The following is a 19,754-nucleotide window of genomic DNA, read 5'->3' as shown; positions in this document are numbered from 1 at the left end:
CCTTATGAAGAATATTAAAAATCCCACACTATCTAGGTATTCTTTTATTATCTCTCTTTATTATTGGTTACTTGGGATTTGCCTGACTTAACTTAGAAGCAAACAGGAGTCCATACACAATTCTTGGTTCTGAAGGAGGTATTTCAGGCTGAGACCTTACTTTACTGTACTCAGAATGTCTCCTGTGTTTCTGGAGGAGATACTCTAAAAATTTTTACAAATTTATGGCAATCTTTCAAGGCTAATTTGGGCATCAGTCAGGACTGTGTTCACTACCCCACCCCTAACCCTGCAGGAGGGAACATACACCATTTAAAGCCACATTTTATTACCATAGTAACCCCAAAATAGTACCCAGAAGTTATACGCGTTATATATGCTTTCTCCTTTTAACTGTTTCAAAATCTTTTCCATTTTTAAATTTTCCTAATTTTCAACACACAACAACAAAAAAAAATACTTAATATTACTCTTTTCCATTATAAAACATTCTCTCCATAAACAAAAACCCAAATCTAAACAAGCAGTTGATCTACAGGAAATAAAAAGGATATTTTTAAAGATTCCAGAAAAATATACCAGAAAAATCTACAATGAAAAGTTTATTCAGAAACCTGTTTCCTTATCAAAGGAATTTTAAGGGGCACGGATACCTACAAGTGAGGCACTTCATTATCTCAGAAAGATCATATTCATTTCTGACGTAAGCAAAATTTAAAGTTTAAGGCAACACAGAAAAGGCTTTACTGAACATTGACATAAAAAATGTTAAACTTTATAAATGGGTATCTTTAAAAATTATTAGAGACACATGAAGAAATATGAATGTACCTCTGACATGCCTGAGAAGAAGAAACAGAAGAAACTAGTGCACTAACAAACTCAAACTTAAGTCACGGGCACTTGGGAGGTTTGTGAGGCAGGGCAGACCCTACAGTCCAGCTCTGCCTAGAACTCGATGTACTCTGGATGGATGGATTTGAATCTCAAACTCTCTGACCACCTCCAAGTACTGAGGTCACAGTCTGCACCCTAAGACCCACAATAAACCCACATGCATGGCAGTTAAGAGATTTTCACCATAAAATTTAACTTTTTTTAGGATGCTAAATATAATCACGATGTATTTCCTTGTACAAGTAACTATCAATACATGTTAGGACATGTTTTGGTTTTATCCTTTGAAAAGTGACTATATAAATTTGACAAGGAACTTACACAAAATATAACTTGTTCATGTTCTTCAAAAAAGGGAGGAGGCAGCTAACACTCTGTCTAAGGCTTCTTTAGCTCTGTCAACTACCACAACTGCTGGATATATCAGGCTGGTTGAAAGGTAAATATGAGCAGGGGGATTCGCGATGATGTGTTACAAACATGGCTTAGGAGCAGGAAAGATGGCTCACTGGTTAAGAGCCCTTGCTGCCCTCACAGAAGGTCTCAGTTCAGCCCCCAGTGCTCGTACAGAAGTTCACAAGCATCTGTAACGTGGGTTCTGGTGGATCTCAGGCTCTACTCTGGCCTGCGTACCAGGTACCAAGCATGTATGGTACACACACATACATGCAAGCAAAGGCCGATACATATCAAAGTAAGTCCTTCAAGCCACGGTTTAATCTTGGACCCAACCCTAAAGCTCCCTGCTAATTAGCCATAGAAGAAACGTCCTTTAAAACTGAGTGAGTTGCTACTCTAAGATCCTGTATGTGGGGATGCAGAGCACCACAAGGGCAAGGACAGCTAACTCTGAACTGTGTTCTATTTGGCTTACTTGTAATATTGTTTCTGTAAAGCACTCATTTCCATTCTTAAAATCTGCTCCACCTTGGCAGGAAGAGATTTTTCCACATCTTTCTTAACTCTGCGTAACAGAAATGGCTCAAGCTCCTTGTGGAGGCTTGCATAACCATATTCTCTGCCTTTACCATGTTCTTCCTCAAAATCTTCCCATGAAGAAAACCTTGAAACAAATTTAAGGAACAGTTATTGAAAATAAGCAAAATTGTATATAAAAGCTAAACTTAGTTACCTCTAAGTCTCCAACCCAACAAGTTCCTCCTATACATACACACACACACACACACACACACACACACACACACACACGTGAGTATACGTTATCTATATGCATAGAGAGTGGGCATATATGATCCAACTTGAGCTACAGAGTATATTTAAGGCCAGCCTGCACAACTTAGGGAGACCCTACCTCAAAACAAAAAGTAAAAACGAGGGCAGGAGATGTAGCTCGTGGCAGACCCTACAACGTGTGATATACTAGGCACATCTTGCAGAACTGCACCAAAAAAGATTAACTATGAGTAACTTATAATGACTGCTCTTGAATTAAATTCTTCAAAGATAAAACTGTCACTAAATATCTCTAAAAATTACTACGTTCAAAACATATTGAATAAAGAATGTGCATGTGACCTTTAAGTGCATTTAACTTTCTGGTCTAGTTTTCATTTACAAGATCAGCTTGCTAGCCATCTCTGGGTACTGCAACTGCTACTGCACATACATGGCACACACATACATGGAGGCAAACCACTCCTGCACAGAACAAGTCTTAATGTATACTCTCAAGACTTTATATTAGAATTAAAATATCTAAACTTAGAAATTCATATTAGGGGTTGGGGATTTAGCTCAGTGGTAGAGCGCTTGCCTAGCAAGCGCAAGGCCCTGGGTTCAGTCCCCAGCTCCGAAAGAAAAGAAAAAAAAAAAGAAATCCAAATTAATTCCATCTTGTTTTTTTCATTTTAATGATCTCTGACCCAATGTCATTTAAATCATGAACCCAATTCCCTAAATTTTTTCCCAGCTGAATCTAAGCATATAAAACTATGATCAAGACGGTGTATCCCATGCTGTCTTACTTTTCTGGCATAATGAAATGCAGCAATGACCAGAGCTCTTTCAGGGAGTTCTGCAGAGGAGTTCCAGTGATTAAGAGGCGGTGATTAGATTTGAAATCAATTAAAGTTTTATATAGAAGGGAATCATCATTTTTTAATCGATGTGCTTCATCAACACCTATAAATGCCCAATTCAGACCACCAAGGAATGCCTGAAAACAAATAAAAAAACAGTTAATATACTTAGAGAAATAAGAATTCAAATTTAACCTTTTCATTTGATGAACTTACGATTATTAAAATAAGGTGAATTAAAATCAGAAACTATCATTTTAATCTCAGCACTTAGGAGGCAGAGGTAGATGGACCTCTGAGTTCAAGACCACCCTGGTCTGGAGAGTTCCCAAACTACCAGGGAAACCCAGAGAAAATACTGTCTTGAAGAACCCAAAAAAAACCCCCAAATATTTCATGACTGAACTGAAATCCTTAAATCAAGCAACTTATCGTGCAAAATAAAATTTCTTCAATTATTAATTTCACTATTAGAAAATAGAAAGTATCAGTCTATGTCAGCGTACACTATGAGCAAAAAAGAAGTAAGCTGCCACCACCTATTCATTTAAAATTTTACACAAGATTTTCAGTCTAAATCCAATAGGTCTCTATGAATGTCTACTTGAGACAGTATCATGCTTCAAGTGCACATGACTTCTACAACTGGTAGGTTTCTAATACTTCTATTTAGGTCCCTTGAGACCTGAAATGAAGGTGGGCCTGATTCTGCTGTTAATAGCTGTGTGACATTAGACAAGGGCCATGTAAAAAATAAAAAGTAGAAAACAAAAAATTAAAAAGGACCCAAGGCTGCAGTTTGCAGATCAGTTCTGACTTAAATATCCCTTCATTCTGACTGCAACACACAATGCAGGAAAACTGTAAGAAGAAAACACTACCACAGGTAATACATTACATACCTTATCCTTCAATAAAATTTCATACGTTGTTAAAAGTATGTTAAACTTTAACCGTTTGGTCTGGGGATGCATCCATTCGTGCGTTCTTATCTATTATGAAAATTTAAGGACAAATTTAAGAGAAGCATCAAGCAAATTATATAGCTCTACTTAAATATCTAAAATGAATTAAAAGTCATTTAAGATACACACACAAAAAAATATAATAAAAATTAATAACTCCTTATAGAATCAAACATGGCATGTGGAACTGAAATCTTTTATTTAAAAAAAAAAATGGAGCAAACCTAATTTTATTATTCACTAAAGAAAGGTTTGTTGTAAAACAAACAATTCACTTAGTAATATTTATGGATGAAATACGACATTTAAGCTTCATCTTGCCTAACTGCAAGGAGATAATATATACGTGTGTGTGTGTGTGTGTGTGTGTGTGTGTGTGTGTGTGTGTGTGTATGAAAGTAGATTAACAACCAGTTAAAATTCTAAAACTTGGGAAGGGAATATATAAATGTTCATGCACTCTGAAAACTATTCTCATGAATATTTGAACTTTTCCACAAAAGAAAAAATATAATTCATATGTGCTTCTCTATGTGGGTTTGGCACATGTCTACAATGCCAACACATGAGAAGCTAAAACAAGAGGATTTTGAGATCAAAGCTATCCTGGACCTCAGAAAGGTGTAGAAGTGTGTATGTGAGTGTATGTGTGTGTTTATATGTACATACAACACATATATATGCATACATACATATCCAGTTGTTCCTGAAACCAAGCATGACTTTTAAATATTTATTTATTTATTTATTTATTTATTTATTTATTTATTTATTGTGTTTGAGTATACCTGCATATGTATAGAGGTCAGAGGACAATTTAAGGAATCAAATACAGGTTGTCAGGCTAGGTGACAACCCCTTTACCCACTGAGGCATCTCACCAGCCCCATAGCTTGACTTTATTATAACCAATTAAGCATGTGCTAAGCACTTCTTTGTAGCAAATTACATGATAGAATTAAGGATATGGAGACAGACAGACAGACAGACAGACAGACAGACACACACACACACACACACACGAAAAATCTGGCTGGCCTACCAAGTTTATGGAAAAAGGACTTACCATGTTTCTGCTGTTAATGTCACCTAAATAAACCACAGCATTCATCTGAGACGCCCACGTCTGAATTTCCCTTTGCCAGGAAGTCAGAGTGGAGAGCGGGACAACTAGTAGAAAAGGTCCGTATAACTGATGTTCATGAAACAAATAGTTCAAAAATGAGATGGTCTGTATCGTTTTTCCAAGGCCCATTTCATCAGCAAGTATGCAACTATTTCCTCTACAAAGTTAAAAACAAAGTCCATGTATGCAGTAAAGGTGTAATTCATGAAGAATGGTTTTCATATCTCCCATTTATATGAAGTTGTATAAAATGATATATAGGAGCTATTTTATGCAATGCACTTTCTATCAGCCACACACAATAAATACAAAATCTCACCAAAACACATAATCACTAACATTACAGGAAAGGTAAGATGAACAAAAAGTACATTCAAGTCTTGTCTTAATATTTAATATTACTATTCTTAGTTAATTACAAAGCCAATACTGCAATTTATCTACCAGCAGTAAATAGACTGTAGACCTGGTGTAAGTAAAAAGTATCTAGGAAGAACACGGAGGAAAAGTACAGCTAAACTACAACCTAAGAACAGAGCCGAGGGGCGGCAGGGACGGAAGGAAGACTCGGTGGTTACTAGGAAGAACTAGGGAACGGGGAAATTATTTCAGAAGTATGGATGACAGCATACACAACTTTTCCATTTGAATAAAAAACATTTAGAAATGTCAATCATCAAATAAGTTAAACTCAAACTTTATTAACAGATATCATCCCTAAATTATGTATTTGTAAAATCTGTCAATCTGTTCTCACTCCTTTAGCTGCCTTTAGCCACGTGGTAAGTAGGCGTGGGGGGGCGGGAGGAATAGAGACTGACTCACTGTCAGGAAACCATTAAGATTCAGAAGTCAGAGCTGTAAAACTAAAAGATGTGAAACCATCCAAAAACCTCTCAAAATACTTCCCACTGACAATTATGATTCTCATTCTGCTGACTGGTTCCACTTAAAAAACCTAAGTCATATCTGACATGTTTGTATGAATGATGACAACGAAGGGAAATAGTCCTCTGATGCCTGCTGCAGATCCTGTGGTGCTGTCTGCAAGCAAACCGCAGGCAAACACTGCTTGGCTGCAGTGCTTCAGCTTGTGGAAATCTGACCCTTATAGGGTTATGACAGGAGACTGGTGACCTGCAAAGAAGGGGAGTCTCATTGTCCCAGGGTGAGTAGGTAACTCAGAAAATACTTACTTGCACCAAGAGTGAGCAAGCCAGTTTAAACCATTCAGCTGATAGTCTCTCAATTCTAAACCCTCATGTCCTCCAATATAGGATGGTTGTTTCTTCAGAGCTACAAATCTTGGTCTTTGTTTCAGTACCTTGGTCAGAGTAAATATTAATGTGCAGAATATAAGCAATCATGCATAAAGACCAATGTCCTTTAGACTAGCTTTAGCTAACGTTTAGATAAACATTAACATTCATCTTAATTAGTTTTAGAGGTTTTATAAATCAAAATGCATAAGAAGCCAAGTACTATAGTATGGTCCTGTAATCTGCCCACTCAACAGATGAGACAAACACTTATTTCTAAACACTGGAAGCATGGGGATCTTGAGCTCAAGGCTAGCATGGCAAGGTATCAGAATCCCAGCTGGAAACATCAGATAACAGCTTCGTCCAAATGATTGACTACAAGCTAACTCTACCCTCCCCTGATACGCAGGTACTCCTAAGCTCGTGCTGCAACTGTAATATTCCACACCTTCCACAGATGCCAGCACTCAAACAAAAGAAAACTCTATATGTATCTGATGATTCATTTGTTCATGGCTATTTGCTATAGAGTAAAATGTTTTGTCTCCCCCCCCCCGTGGAAAAAAAATTACTGAGGAAATTCAGTTCCCAACAATATACATGTGTCAAGTAATTCATAAAGAAGGAATGTCAAATTCATTCCTAACCATTGCTCCAAACATGAACTATAATTTATAAGACTTTCTATTCCATGATTTTCAAAATACCACTATGAATTTAATTCAATCCTGTAATAAAGTAGTTTCTATATTTTAAAACTATCACTTATATTTTTACATAAACTACGTAAGTTTCCAAAGTTTACAGAAGATAGCCCTAGACAGTTTCTCATGCCCTGGTTTCTGCTCTAGCTTTCAGCAACAATTTCTGCTACTTCTAAACCAAGCATGTATTTCCAATTTCCAAGAAAATTTTCTCTGTGCAGTCTCTACACAATCATCATTAACCAACACTTTATTATATTTTAATATAGAGCCACTAGAGGAATCTCAGTTCCTCTAAAAGGCATACCAAACTAAGTTCTCTTTTAGCTTGTACGACAAGAAGATTCAACATGTTAGAAAGGCTTGAAACAAAACACACATTTGCGGGGTTGGGGATTTAGCTCAGTGGTAGAGCGTTTGCCTAGCAAGCACAAGGCCCTGGGTTCGGTCCCCAGCTCCGAAAAAAAAAAAAAAAGAAAAAAGAAAAAAGAAAAGAGAGGCAAAACACACATTTGCATTAATTAAAACGGTTGGTACTCACTTTGCAATCTTTAAAAGGTGTAGTTTTTGACTGATTCCTGCTAAAATACTCATCGATACACGTCTGGAACTTTTTGGAAATGAGCGCTCCGTCCTCCCAGCTGCACTCAGAGTAGGGAAGCCCCTGCCATTTGCAATAGTAATCAGGAAGACCAGCTGCTGACTTCTGATTGGAATGAGCTGTGAGATGAATCAAGTACTCACTTTATTTCTATTTAATTACATCACAGGCAGACTCAGTAAAGGCTACACAAGTGAAAATTAGTCATCTACATTACAATATTTTATTTAAGTAAAAGCAAGCTAATGTATTTTGTGTATAAAGGTGAACTTACATTTGCTTACATAATTACAAGTACAGAAAAAAAAATCTGAACGCAAACTTGTAATCCCAGCTACTCAGGAACCTGGGCTTGGGTTCTGAAATTAAAACTTTAATGGACAACATAACGATATCCCATCTCAAAAGCATACCCAACAGATAACACCTTATGGCAGGTATTCACTACTAACCAATTATGCGCTCCACTATCTGGTACTGTTTGTGGAGGTCATCGGTAAGCTCTTGCTGGCAGTTGTAATATTCCACATCTTCCGGAGAAGCATTTTTCAGCCTGAAATTTTTTAAAGCAACAACAGACTTCAGATTTTCCTCTAAATAACTTTATCTTACTGATAATTATCTGTGCGGCAAGCACTCATTGTACCCTTTAATGGTATAGGCCAAGTCTGAACAATGTAGAAAGAGAGCATTAGTAGTAGGTTTTTTCCCTGTTTGTTTGTTTTATTTTCTTGTTGTGTATGTGGTAAGGCTAGAGACTGAAACTTGCACGTTCTAGGCAAGAATTCTAACACCCTCACCAACATCATTAGTTTTTAATTTTAAAACTTATTGTGAGTATGACAGCCTGTGTGATTCTTATCAAAGATAAGTTCAGACTGGACTATTCCTTTCGCCCTGAGATTAAATACAATATAGGCTAGAAATATTCTATGCTGTCATTTTATTCTTAGTTATGCAACTCTAATCTTGAACTATAAAAAACATTTTAAAGGAATCGTTACCATCGTTTTGTCTCCTGATCTTTTTTCTTATAATTATCCAACTTTTTCATCCCTCTAACGTTCTGCTGCTTGAGGGTTTCTTCCGTCTCCCACGTGTTATGGATGTGCGACCACCCTTTCCACTTAATTAAATACTGGACGTCTCCCGGCTCTTTGCTTTTTTCGAATCCTGCATTTGGGTCACCATCTGCTTCAATAGCATAAATGGTTGTAGTAGCACCAGTAGCTAGAGGCAAAGACAAACTCCATGTGACTCTGTTAGTTACTGTCTTCCCGATTTTCAGCTTCAAATGTGTACAATCACTCACTAGATAGTAAAACTCTTAAAATAAAAAAAATTTACGGTAAATTATGTCACATACAAAAGATACTAAGAATTTTAGAACTAAAAATTGACTAATTCAATCCCTCTTGAGTTTTAAGAACTGAGGAAGCAGGCAGTGAGTTGACTCACAAGCAGAAGCCTAAAAGCCTCAATTCTAACCCCAGGACTCACATGATAGAGACCACCGCACAGGTGCCATAGCACATGCATACACATACACATGTGCACACTGAAGAAATGTAAAATTTTCTACTTAATAAGCCATTTAAAAAAACAAAAACAAACAGTGGGACACTCAACAGCATTCGCATTAGTGTACAGCAAGTAACTTGTAACTTGGAAATTGCTGTTCTAATGAATTTACTCTCCAGGTACATTAAGCAATAAGAAGCCTATATATATTCAAGACAGAGGGGGAAATGGTCAAAAACCAACAAAACTCTTGAAGTTGAAAGTATAAAAAAAGAAACAAATGATTTAAAATGTTAAGAAAACACTGTTTTTCTTATAGTTTAGAAAAGGGCTATTGAGTTGAATGTCTTCCAACATACAACACAAAACTGTTACCAGGACATTTTCAGACGTGTGGGCCAAGCAATGCCTATTTTCACAGTAAATAAGCAAAGGAGAAAAAATTCACTTTCTCTCATAACTGGAACCTATCTACGAAACGCTGTCGTTCACATGGTGGATATTTGAACAATAACATAACATAATGCTATTTACAGCTGTACCTCCTTTCCGCCCAACTCTGCAATCCATAAACCTTTCTATGGTCTCAAACTCCTCATCCTCCGTCTGAGGGACGTCCTCTCCGCAGACCTCCAGCAGGTCATCAGAGTCAGTTTTCATCTCTTCATCCTCCTTGTAGCTCACATTGACGGTGGCCTGGCGTCGAGAGCTTCGTTTATCATTATCGTAGTCCTCATCATCTTCATCCTCAGACGAATCAATCTGCCTCTTTTTCTGTCCAAGAATTTTTTTCCCACTTTTTGACTTAGATCTGGGAAAGGGAAGGAGAAAAAAAGAAAGTGCTTTGCAGATACTAGGATAAAAAGATTTTTAAGAAACTATACCAAAAAAAAATTCTCTAAATGGCCATTTTTAGCATCAAACCACAAAATTCTATACTCACCTATTCTGAGGTTTTCTGCTTTTGACTTTGTTTTTTGGCTCATAATCAGACTCTGTCCCATCACAGCTACTTTTATCTCTCTCGTCTTCAGATTCTGAGTCTGAACCAGACTGAGATGGAGATCCAGACCCAGACATTTGCCAATCTTCACTGTATACAAAACATTTTAGATATCACAATTTATATTGCTAATAAAACTCAATTATGGTCAAAACTAAATTATATCCCACTGAATGCAAGAAAACTATTGCTTTGAGCCATACTGGAAAATAGTAAATATCAGCAAAGTAACAACAAGAAGTGTTTTGCAAAGATGTTTCTTATAACCCTAGAGTTTTACTGGTAACTTAACCCTCAAATGAAAAATATTATGTACATGAACGTTTATATTATTCTCTTAAAAACAAGAGGGCTTCTAGCCCCTCATTTTACTTTTTTAGAGACTGTAGTATGTAAAAAGCATGTGCTTTTACACAGAAGCAGTGGGGCCCGGCATGGTGGAGATCACGATGGCCTGGTCGTGCTGCACTGCATTCGCTAACCACATCCTCGGAGGTGCTCCCACTTGCTGTGTTTTGTTTTGTCTTCGTGTGGGGAAAGCAGGACTGTTGAGCAGTCCAGGTATGCAAAAGACAAGTGAACACCTGCACAGCTGGCTGAGTTTCCTGCCTCTGAAAGACCCTTCCCCAGGAGAGGAATCTGCACTGCATGGGCTCAGAAGGCGGGAACATATCCTTTTATGTGCACGGGGTCTGAACACCACCTGCATTCCTGGTGCCAACAGAGGCCAGAAGGGGTGTCAGCTGCCCTGGGTCTGGACTTACAGACAGTTGTTAGCCACCATGTGAGTGCACACTGGGAACCAAACCACTGTTCTCTGGGAGAGCAGCCTGTGCTCTTAGTCACTGAGCCCACTTGCTAGCCTCTAAAGTAATTTTTAAGTAAGAACATATATTCTCTAGGGGAAAAAAAGCTTAATGTAAACAACATATACAGAAAAATGTTGGGTCTACATGTTAATATTTTGTAATTATTATACAAATATCAGATGAAAGATAAATATTAGATTGTTATATTTAACTTGAGTATCCCTAACATAAAACTCTGAAACCATGAAACTTTTGAAAAGTTTGATTTGGAACGTTGGGAGTTGGGAGTTTGGGGTTGGGTGCCCAAGAGGTACAGTATATGCAAATATTCCTAAATTTGCTAAATTCGAAAACCTGAGACACTTCCAGCCATAAGCATTTCCCTACCAGAACTCAACCCTACTTCAAGTGACATTTTTGTCCCAATCCTTGATATACACCAAATCAATTGTGACTATGAAGAAGTTAACACAACAAACTCACATAAAATCAGATTATAATTTTATCAGATGGTAAAACATAGAAGTCAATTATTTTATCCTGGGGTCTTCTAGGATCACACACACTCAGAGTGGCATGATGCAGGACACATGAAAAATTCTTCCAAATAAATTTTTCAATGTAATTTTTAATGTTTATACCCAATCAAGTCTATGTATCAGCTCAAATTACTTCTCTTTTATTTTCTTATAACCATACTCAATGAGAATTTAGTAGCTCAATAAAAGATATAAGTAGCTGAGAAGACACCATAGTTGAAAATACAATATAGTTTTCACTGAAAACTAGAATACAGGTCAGCTCAATTTTCAGTGCTTTTCTGGAATGTGTGTAGCCAGCATCACACACACAAAAGCACACCAAGGTATAAAACAGATCTGAAGTAATAGTATGCCCTATGACAGAGGGGGAAGAAAAACAGAAGATAACCAGACACAAAAACAGAATTTCCAGAAACTAAAAAACATGAATCTTATAAACATACAAAACCTATTAGAAAAAACAGTAAATCCAAAACAAAGTAAACAAACAGAATACCCAAGATAAATAGAAAAAGATCCATCAAAGCATGAGAATGAAAAGCAAACCAGTGGAGCGGACCTAATGTAAGAAACTGTTCTACCTGCTTTCTGGGTCAAATTCTGTAGGATGATGTCATTATGCAGGTGAAGGCCAGTACAAGACAGAATGAGGCCTGTCATTGGACGAGAAGGAAGGATGTATGGGAGAAAAGTCTGAGAGAGGAGGAAGAGACTGGAGCGAGGTGGGAGCAGCCGAGAGGACGTGGAGGCAGATGTTAAGATTCCTCTCTGCACATTTACAGGTTGTTATGGATATTCTTAAGGGATGGATGTGTATGTCTAGGTAGGCAATTATATATTATCAATTGGATCAGAGGTTATTGTGTTGTGTATTTTTCCATGTGGCGATTTAATTGAATTCAAGAGAATATGTGGTGGCTGGAGACGCTAGGCAGCCACAGAATTGGGATATGTATGTCTGGCACGGTGGCAACCTGCCTTGGGAGCTAGATGGGTAGAGAGATTGCTGCCAGGCTCAGAGAGTGGCCACTGGCAGTGTGATATGGGATGAAGCAAAGAGGACGAGACACTTTGCTGACTGAGCTGAAGATATCTACTAGTTATCTTGGGGCACTACGGTGCCAGATCTAGTGTGGGGTAAAAGACAACATTTATTTTTATTTAATTTTACAGCAACAAAATTCTGTGACAGCTATACTGAGTTTGAGTTTCTAAGTGAAATGTGCAAAAGTAAACTGCATGTGTAGATGAACTGCTTGGGTAATTAACATAAACACCAAGCCACTCAATTACTCTGCGCTCTTACATGCTTTTCTACCATGCTGTCAAACTTGGAAAGTAGTATGTTATAGAAAGTAGTTCTTTGATATCACTTAAAGTCAATCTTTAATCTGCAAATACAGAGGAGATATGTTACAACATATAAAAGAACAGGCATAAAAAAGATAGCAGCTGGTTATAGAAAGACAAATGGTAGTGGTTTAAATTAACTTCAAAAACACCATGAACTAAGAATTTTAAAACTATGTTTGGAAAGGAAATGTACAAAAGAAAAACAAAACCATAATATTTCCTTAGCATTCAAAATTAGTTGACTGAGCCGGGCGTGGTGGTGCACACCTTTAAACCCAGCACTCAGGAGGCAGAGGCAGGCAGATCTGAGTTTGAAGCCAACCTGGTCTACAGAGTGAGTTGTACGACAGCCAGGGTTACACAGAGAAATCCTGTCCCAAAAACAAATGAACAAACAAAACAAAACACAAGTCAGCTGAATAAAATCACATACTCGTTATGCTTTTTCCTCTTGACATCGCTGGACGAGGCGTCTGAGTCTTCACTGCTAGAGGAATCCTACGGAGAGACAAGGCCAGTGTCAGCAGCTCACAATCCACATCTACGCACATTAGCAAAGCTTCACTTGCTGTACTAGCTAGCGCTCATTCTGCTGACTGTAACCATGACAGAGACAGACAGACGGACAAACACACTCCAGTGGTTTGAATGAGATGTACCCCGTAATCCTGGGCATTTGAACACTTAGTTCCGAGTTGGTGGCACTCCTCAGGTAGGTGTAGGAAGCGTGTCCTTGCTGGAGGAAGTATGTCAGGGGAGCCAGCTTTGACATTGAAAACTAGGCTAGTCCCAGGTTGCCTCTCTGCTTCCAGTTCATGGTTTAAGTTGCAAGTCGTCAGCTCCAAAGGCCATGCCGGCCTGCTATCCCACTTCCCCACAGTAATAGTGACAGACTCTTTACCCCTCAGGAATGTTAAGCCCCAGATAAACCCTTCCTTCTGTAAATTGCTTTGGTCTTGGTGTTTTTATCACAGCAAACAAAACCTAACTAAGACACATAAAAAAGAATATTACCAAAACAAGTAGCATATGTGGCAGTTATCTCTTAAAAAGTAAAGTTTCTTTTAGAAATGTGTTGACACTAGAATACACATAAATATATACAAATATGTGTACTGACAGAGTAGACTACCTCACTATAGGACATATATACACTAAAAATTAATAAATTCCAATAACACACATCAGCTGGGAATAATTCAGACCAAGACAGCATGTGAATGAGTACATACATGCCTGGTTATTTTTTTGCCCCGTAACACAAGCTATCTGGGAAGAAGGACCCTTAGTTGAGAAAATGACTCCATCAGATGGCCTAGAGCCAAGTGTGTGGGCATCATCTCAGGTGATGACTGGTGTGGGAGGGCCCGGCCCACTCATGTGGTGTGACCGTGAGCAGGTCCTGGGAGGCGTAAGAAATGGAGGTAAACTGTGAGTTGGAAGAGCAGTAGCCCTCCAGGGCTTCTGTTTCACTGTCTGTCTCCAGGTTCCCGTCCTGACTTCATGATAGATTGTAGGGTACATAATGAAATAGGCCCTTTCCTGCCCAGGTTGCTCCTGGTCAGTGTTTATCATAGCAAAAGAAAGCAAACTAATAAAATACACAAATATTCAATAACAAAGCTGGGCTCCTATTTTGTATAGAACTAATAATATGTCTTTATCCATTAAATCGTGTACATCATACACATACACATATGGGTATAAAATATTAGGGGTGGGGCACTGAAAAAGAAGGCCTCCAAGGTACAATCATTCCGCCTCCATCTCACAAGGGCAGTACTAAGATTACAGACACTCATTACCATGCCAATCCATCATATTTAATATTGCTTGCAAGTTCACCTTTGGCTTACCCTGTTCTTGTCTTGAAACAGTATTTTACTAGGTTGGTCTCAGGCACATATGACCGGTGCTAAACTCTAATTTACCTTGCTTCAGCCTCTCAAGAGCTGGGACAGCAGGCATACATAATAATCATATAATAATAATAATAATAATAATAATAATAATAACAACTAATAACAACAATAACAATACATCAATGCCTTATTTCCTGTTTTGCCATGATAAGGAAACAAATCACATAAAGGTCCCACTAACTGTTTTTTGATTAACCCATAAAAGTAGGAATACTGGTACTAAAGAAGACGTCTGTATGTCAAGATTAATACAAATATCTAAGTTCAGGCATTGCTATCTATTCAAAGCAATGGTGTTTAGTAAGTAAGTGTATGTCTGTTATGGAGCTGCGCACAGGAAGCTCACCTCTTCGGATCCACTATTAGATGAAGCTGGGCGCTGCTGCTGAGGCTGCTGTGTCTGCTTCCTAAGCATTGCAGATCTCTGAACAGCCAGAATACTGGGGTTAGATTTCCAAAACTGCACCAAAACAAAGCAGGGAGAGATGAAATGTGTCAATGTTTACACCCCTCCATGTAAATTATTCTCCTCACTCACTATATGAATACAGTGCCCCTGCAATACAGTGAAACACAATGAAGTGACCATGAGAAACGGACAGCATGTCGGACCTTACATGTAATAATAACCACCATACTCCTGGTACTTCCAATGCTTTTCAAAACAAAGTGGAAATGTACTGCATCCCTCCTACATACCATGGCTCTCTATGTTCTCCTGTGTTAGGTAAATGTGAAAAGCCAGAGTCAAAATATAAACCATGTCACTCCGTAGTTTTGCTCATAAACTTGGGGGGGGGGGGGGGTGAGGGGGCAAGGTTCTCTATTAACAAAGCTACAGCATGATTTACATTTTTGGCCCATACATCTTAGTTCTCCAGGAACTGGTACTCTGAGTAGTACAGTCACCCTGCAGCAAGTAACCTGCAGGAGACAGTTCTGTCAAGCGCGCCCGCCTGCTGTTAGCAACAGAGCACCCCCTGCAGACCTTAAGGGCAGACCACCAAGCCTAACCAGAAGACCTCAAGCAGCCTTTACTTTTATCTAAGAAATTTAATTTCTATCATTTGGTGTTTGTGATGCTAGGAACAAATCCAGAACGCCAGGCATGGTAGGCAAGTGCTGTAGTGCTGAGCTATACTCCCAGACCATGACGCTGTCCAGTCAGTTACAAGAGTCAACGTCTGTCTTAAAGGGGTAGAAAAGGTTTTATCTGTGTACATAAGTATTTTACAGACACCTGATTCTGTCTTAAGTCAGTTCAACTGCATAAATTACCTCAGCTCCATCAACTTTTGGTGGTTTTGCTTGAACTTTGTTCTCTCGGGATGTGTCTGACTCAGACTCTGATTGACTTCCGGAGTCAGAACCAGAATCAGAGTCGCTGCTCCCAGACTGGCTGCTGCTCCCATCACTGCTGCTGCCAGAGCTTGAGCCAGATCCAGAGCCTGATGCTGACCCAGAATCATCTTCTGACTGACTACAATTGAAAATAAAAAACTTAAAGCAAAATCCAACAGGAATTTTAACTCTTCAGCAGAAAGCTAAGCATACAGTTTAATATTTCAATCATCTGGGTCCAAATACAAAGGAAAATGTACATTTATAGTAATGAACACACACATTTGGTTTTTTGTTTTGGTTTCTGAGACACAAGGTTTTTTCTGTGTAGTCCTGGCTGTGCTGGAACTTACTCTGTAGACCAGGCTGGCCTGGAACTCAGAGATCTACCTGCCTCTGCCTCCTGGGTACTGGGATTAAAGGTGTGCACCAGGTCATTGGACAGACTTATTAGGACTGTAATCCCTCAAAGACAATGTGCAAGGCCAACCAACTATGGGACCCTAGGAGAGAAACTAGGAAGACAAAATGTTTAAGTCATAATACAAAAACCCTAATAGAGGTTAGCTCTAACAGTTTAAATTTAGGAAGTGTGTGAAGAAATTAACAAAGTGTAGTAAATTCTTACTACAGAGGGTAGAAAAATAAGCCCATTTCTTCCAGTGAATACTTGTTTACAAGATTATTTCTGGCAATGTGCAGTGATGCAAGTCTGCAATCCCAGCACTTGAGAGACAGAAGCAGAAGGTATTGTCTTCTGCCTTCTATAATTTTCCAAACTACCACCAGATGGCACAACTTGCTGACAGACTACTTTCAAAAGCTACTCTTCAGGAAAAAAAAGGAAAGCAGCTAAGAGAGTTGTAAAATAGAGTAATAAAGTTTCCAGAAAGAATTTTTATTCTACAAATTAAATGTTTAAAATGACAACTATATATGTATTTTGAAAAATGTGGTGTAATTTTGTTTCATAGAAACACAAAGTAAAACTTTTCCCCTAGTGAGATTTATGGTTGCAACATTGTCTCTACCAATATTGCTTTTTCTCTCCATTCCCAAACCCTTCCCATCATTATTTCCCTCTCCCAAACACACAACTCTGAGCCACTCAGATATCATTGTCTTTTAATAAAAGGGGAGAATAGTCCTATTTTACTTGAGCTACTTGTACAAACTGTAGAAATGCTATTAGAGATTTTTTTCTGATAATTTTATTTCTCTGTTAAGGAAGAAAATCACTAATTCAATAAACTTTACTGAGAACCACTCGTAGATGGAGCCTTGGGAGACTAAAGGACACAAAGTCTTTACCATCAAAAGAAGTCCTACCTTACGTAGCTCCCTCCGTAAGCTGATAAGCAGCTTCCTGTGCTATGTTTATAACAAGTGATCTTGACATGACCAGGTTTGGGGAAGCAATCAGGAACACTTAGTACAAATTTCTATTAAGGAGGTCTTAGATTGTTGCTTGGCAGGGGTTCTTATTTTCACTGAAGCACCTAGCATAAATTTGCTTGCCAAACATACACAAGCACTGGGTTTGATCCCAGTTATAAACTTGATAAAGCATGCCTATAAACGTGGAGGAGGCAGAAGTTCAATGGCACCCTTGGTTACAATTTGAGACCTAACATGCTGTCTCTAAAATGGAAAAGGTAAATGGGTGATGGAATTCAGGGCAGACTCTGTCACAGATCCCTGCTCCTGCTACAGTAACGGAACATGTTTATATCAGGAACTGCTGGACTTTGGTATTTATATCCAAAGTAGTTTACTGAGTTGTTCTTTCATGGAATAAAGAATATGTCAAGATAAAGAGGAAGGAAAAGTTTCAGCAGAAGTGCATTCTAATGTCCAACTATACAGCAGGGTGAATACAGACCTTGGTGATAATAATAATATACCTTTTCTTTTTAAAGCTAGGAGGAAAAGATGTTTTCAATGATTCAATATAAGTGATAACTATTTCATGGTATAAATGTTTACCCTAACTTGAACATCATACAAATAAAATTCTTGCAGCTGCCCAGCTTTCTGATAAGACAGGTCAGACTCACTTTGCATATCTTGCCATAAGCCATAATTGTTATTTCATTAAAACCCAAGCAGATCACAAGTATGAGGTAAGCCTGTGACTGTGTACATGTCACTTTGTGTGTTTGGCAAAATGAACGACAATGCATGTATTTTTAGAGAAAATACATTAATTTATGCTAGTATTTCTAATCCACAATCAGAGGCTTTAACTCTTTCAGTTTTCTGTTTACATCATTTTGGTTGAACTTCTTGGTTCCAAATGACACCAATGATCTGCTTGTTTAATCTTAGGGCCAATACATATACTACACACACCCAACTAATCAATTTCACATTAGTAACATTAGTACTGACGGAAACTTTGAAATAATCCCTTTGCTTTCTGGTTTCAAAATTGCTCATCCCCATAGTTAAACTACTGCCTTAAAGCCTATTAATTCCTGTGTAACCAGAAGTTGTCCAACAACTTGATATACAGAATCGTCTCTTTATTTTTAAAGACTTATTGTTCTGACATCATATTATTATTAACTTAGGTTCAATAGTTTAAAGATACAATGTTTGATCAGTTAAATTAAAATGTAATTTTAAAATGTAATTGCCTTGCACCCAGATCATGATTCCTAAATACTACTGCACACCTAAATGACAACTCTCCTAAGAAATGGAAGACTGGTGCTGTGCTACAGAAAGTAAAACCTAAGCCTACCAGCCCTGATGGGAAGGGGAAAAAAAAAAAAAAACAAAAACAAAAAAAAACAAAAAACCTTAAAAAACAAACTTTAAGAAGGGGAAGAGCACGGAAAAATTAAAGGACATAAGAGGCCGGCGTAAAGAAGCTTTCATTGACCTAATTTTTAATATCAAAATAACAGTACTGAAAGATTACTGGCCAGTAAATGAAGTAGGAGCTCAAGTTCCTGAAAATGACAGACTCAGGGACATGGGAGGGTCAGATACAGAGGGGTAGAAAAGTCTTATTACAGTTACACAGAAAATACTAGCACAGACCAGAACCATCAGTGGGTGCTAAGTATAAAAGAACTTGATGAGTAAAATATTTACATCGTTTTAGACTCTTTTTTGTTCTGGGGAGGAGGGGTCTCTGTTTGCTTGTGAAAGAGTTTCTGGCAGTCCTGAAATTCAATTTGTAGACCAGGCTTGTCTGGAACTCAGAGATCGGCCTGCCCCTGCCTCCTGAGTGATGGGATTAAAGGCCTGCACGACCACACCCAGCAGCTGCAAACTCTCCAGAGCTACTGTGTAGCCCTGGCGGCCTAGAACTTGCTTTGTAATCCAGGCTAGCCATGACAAGAGAGATACACCAGTCTGTTTCCCAAATGCTGATTTACCACCATATCTGGCAATATTTATATAGCTTTAAAACATCTTTTCACAGGGGCTAGAGTGGTGGCTCAGAGGTTAAGAGCACATGCAGATTTTCCAGAGGATCTGAGTTCAGATCCTATATCATCTCTTAACTCCAGCTCCAAGGGACCCAATGCTCTATTCTGACCTCCAGGGATGGGGATGGGGAATGGGACAACTGAAACTCACATGTGATTAAAAAGTAACAGTAACAATGAGGCAGCCAGTCTCACAAAGACAAGTAACACTTTTTCTTCTCATATG

At 38.3% G+C, this 19,754-nt stretch overlaps 1 protein-coding gene across 5 annotated transcripts in view; it reads right to left on the bottom strand.

The window, feature by feature from the left end:
• Positions 1-19,754, bottom strand: part of Chd1 (chromodomain helicase DNA binding protein 1) — a 67,327-nt gene that overhangs the window by 31,737 nt on the left and 15,836 nt on the right. For 4 of the 5 annotated variants that reach the window (XM_087553173.1, XM_087553185.1, NM_001107465.2 and 1 more), the window contains 13 exon segments: positions 16,023-16,224; positions 15,091-15,204; positions 13,256-13,320; positions 10,059-10,208; positions 9,658-9,926; positions 8,599-8,824; positions 8,047-8,147; positions 7,535-7,713; positions 6,224-6,351; positions 4,968-5,184; positions 3,839-3,928; positions 2,883-3,073; positions 1,772-1,960 (listed from right to left, as the gene is read on the bottom strand). In XM_087553173.1, the coding sequence (XP_087409299.1) occupies positions 1,772-1,960; positions 2,883-3,073; positions 3,839-3,928; positions 4,968-5,184; positions 6,224-6,351; positions 7,535-7,713; positions 8,047-8,147; positions 8,599-8,824; positions 9,658-9,926; positions 10,059-10,208; positions 13,256-13,320; positions 15,091-15,204; positions 16,023-16,224 (2,121 nt within the window). 5 annotated transcript variants of the gene reach the window in all.

Source organism: Rattus norvegicus, chromosome 1, assembly GCF_021556685.1.
Source record: "Rattus norvegicus strain SHRSP/BbbUtx chromosome 1, alternate assembly SHRSP_T2T, whole genome shotgun sequence".
Classification (NCBI taxonomy): Eukaryota; Metazoa; Chordata; class Mammalia; order Rodentia; family Muridae; genus Rattus; species Rattus norvegicus.
The sequence above is the reverse complement of the archived record's forward strand: the minus strand, read 5'-3'. Positions and strand labels throughout refer to the sequence as shown.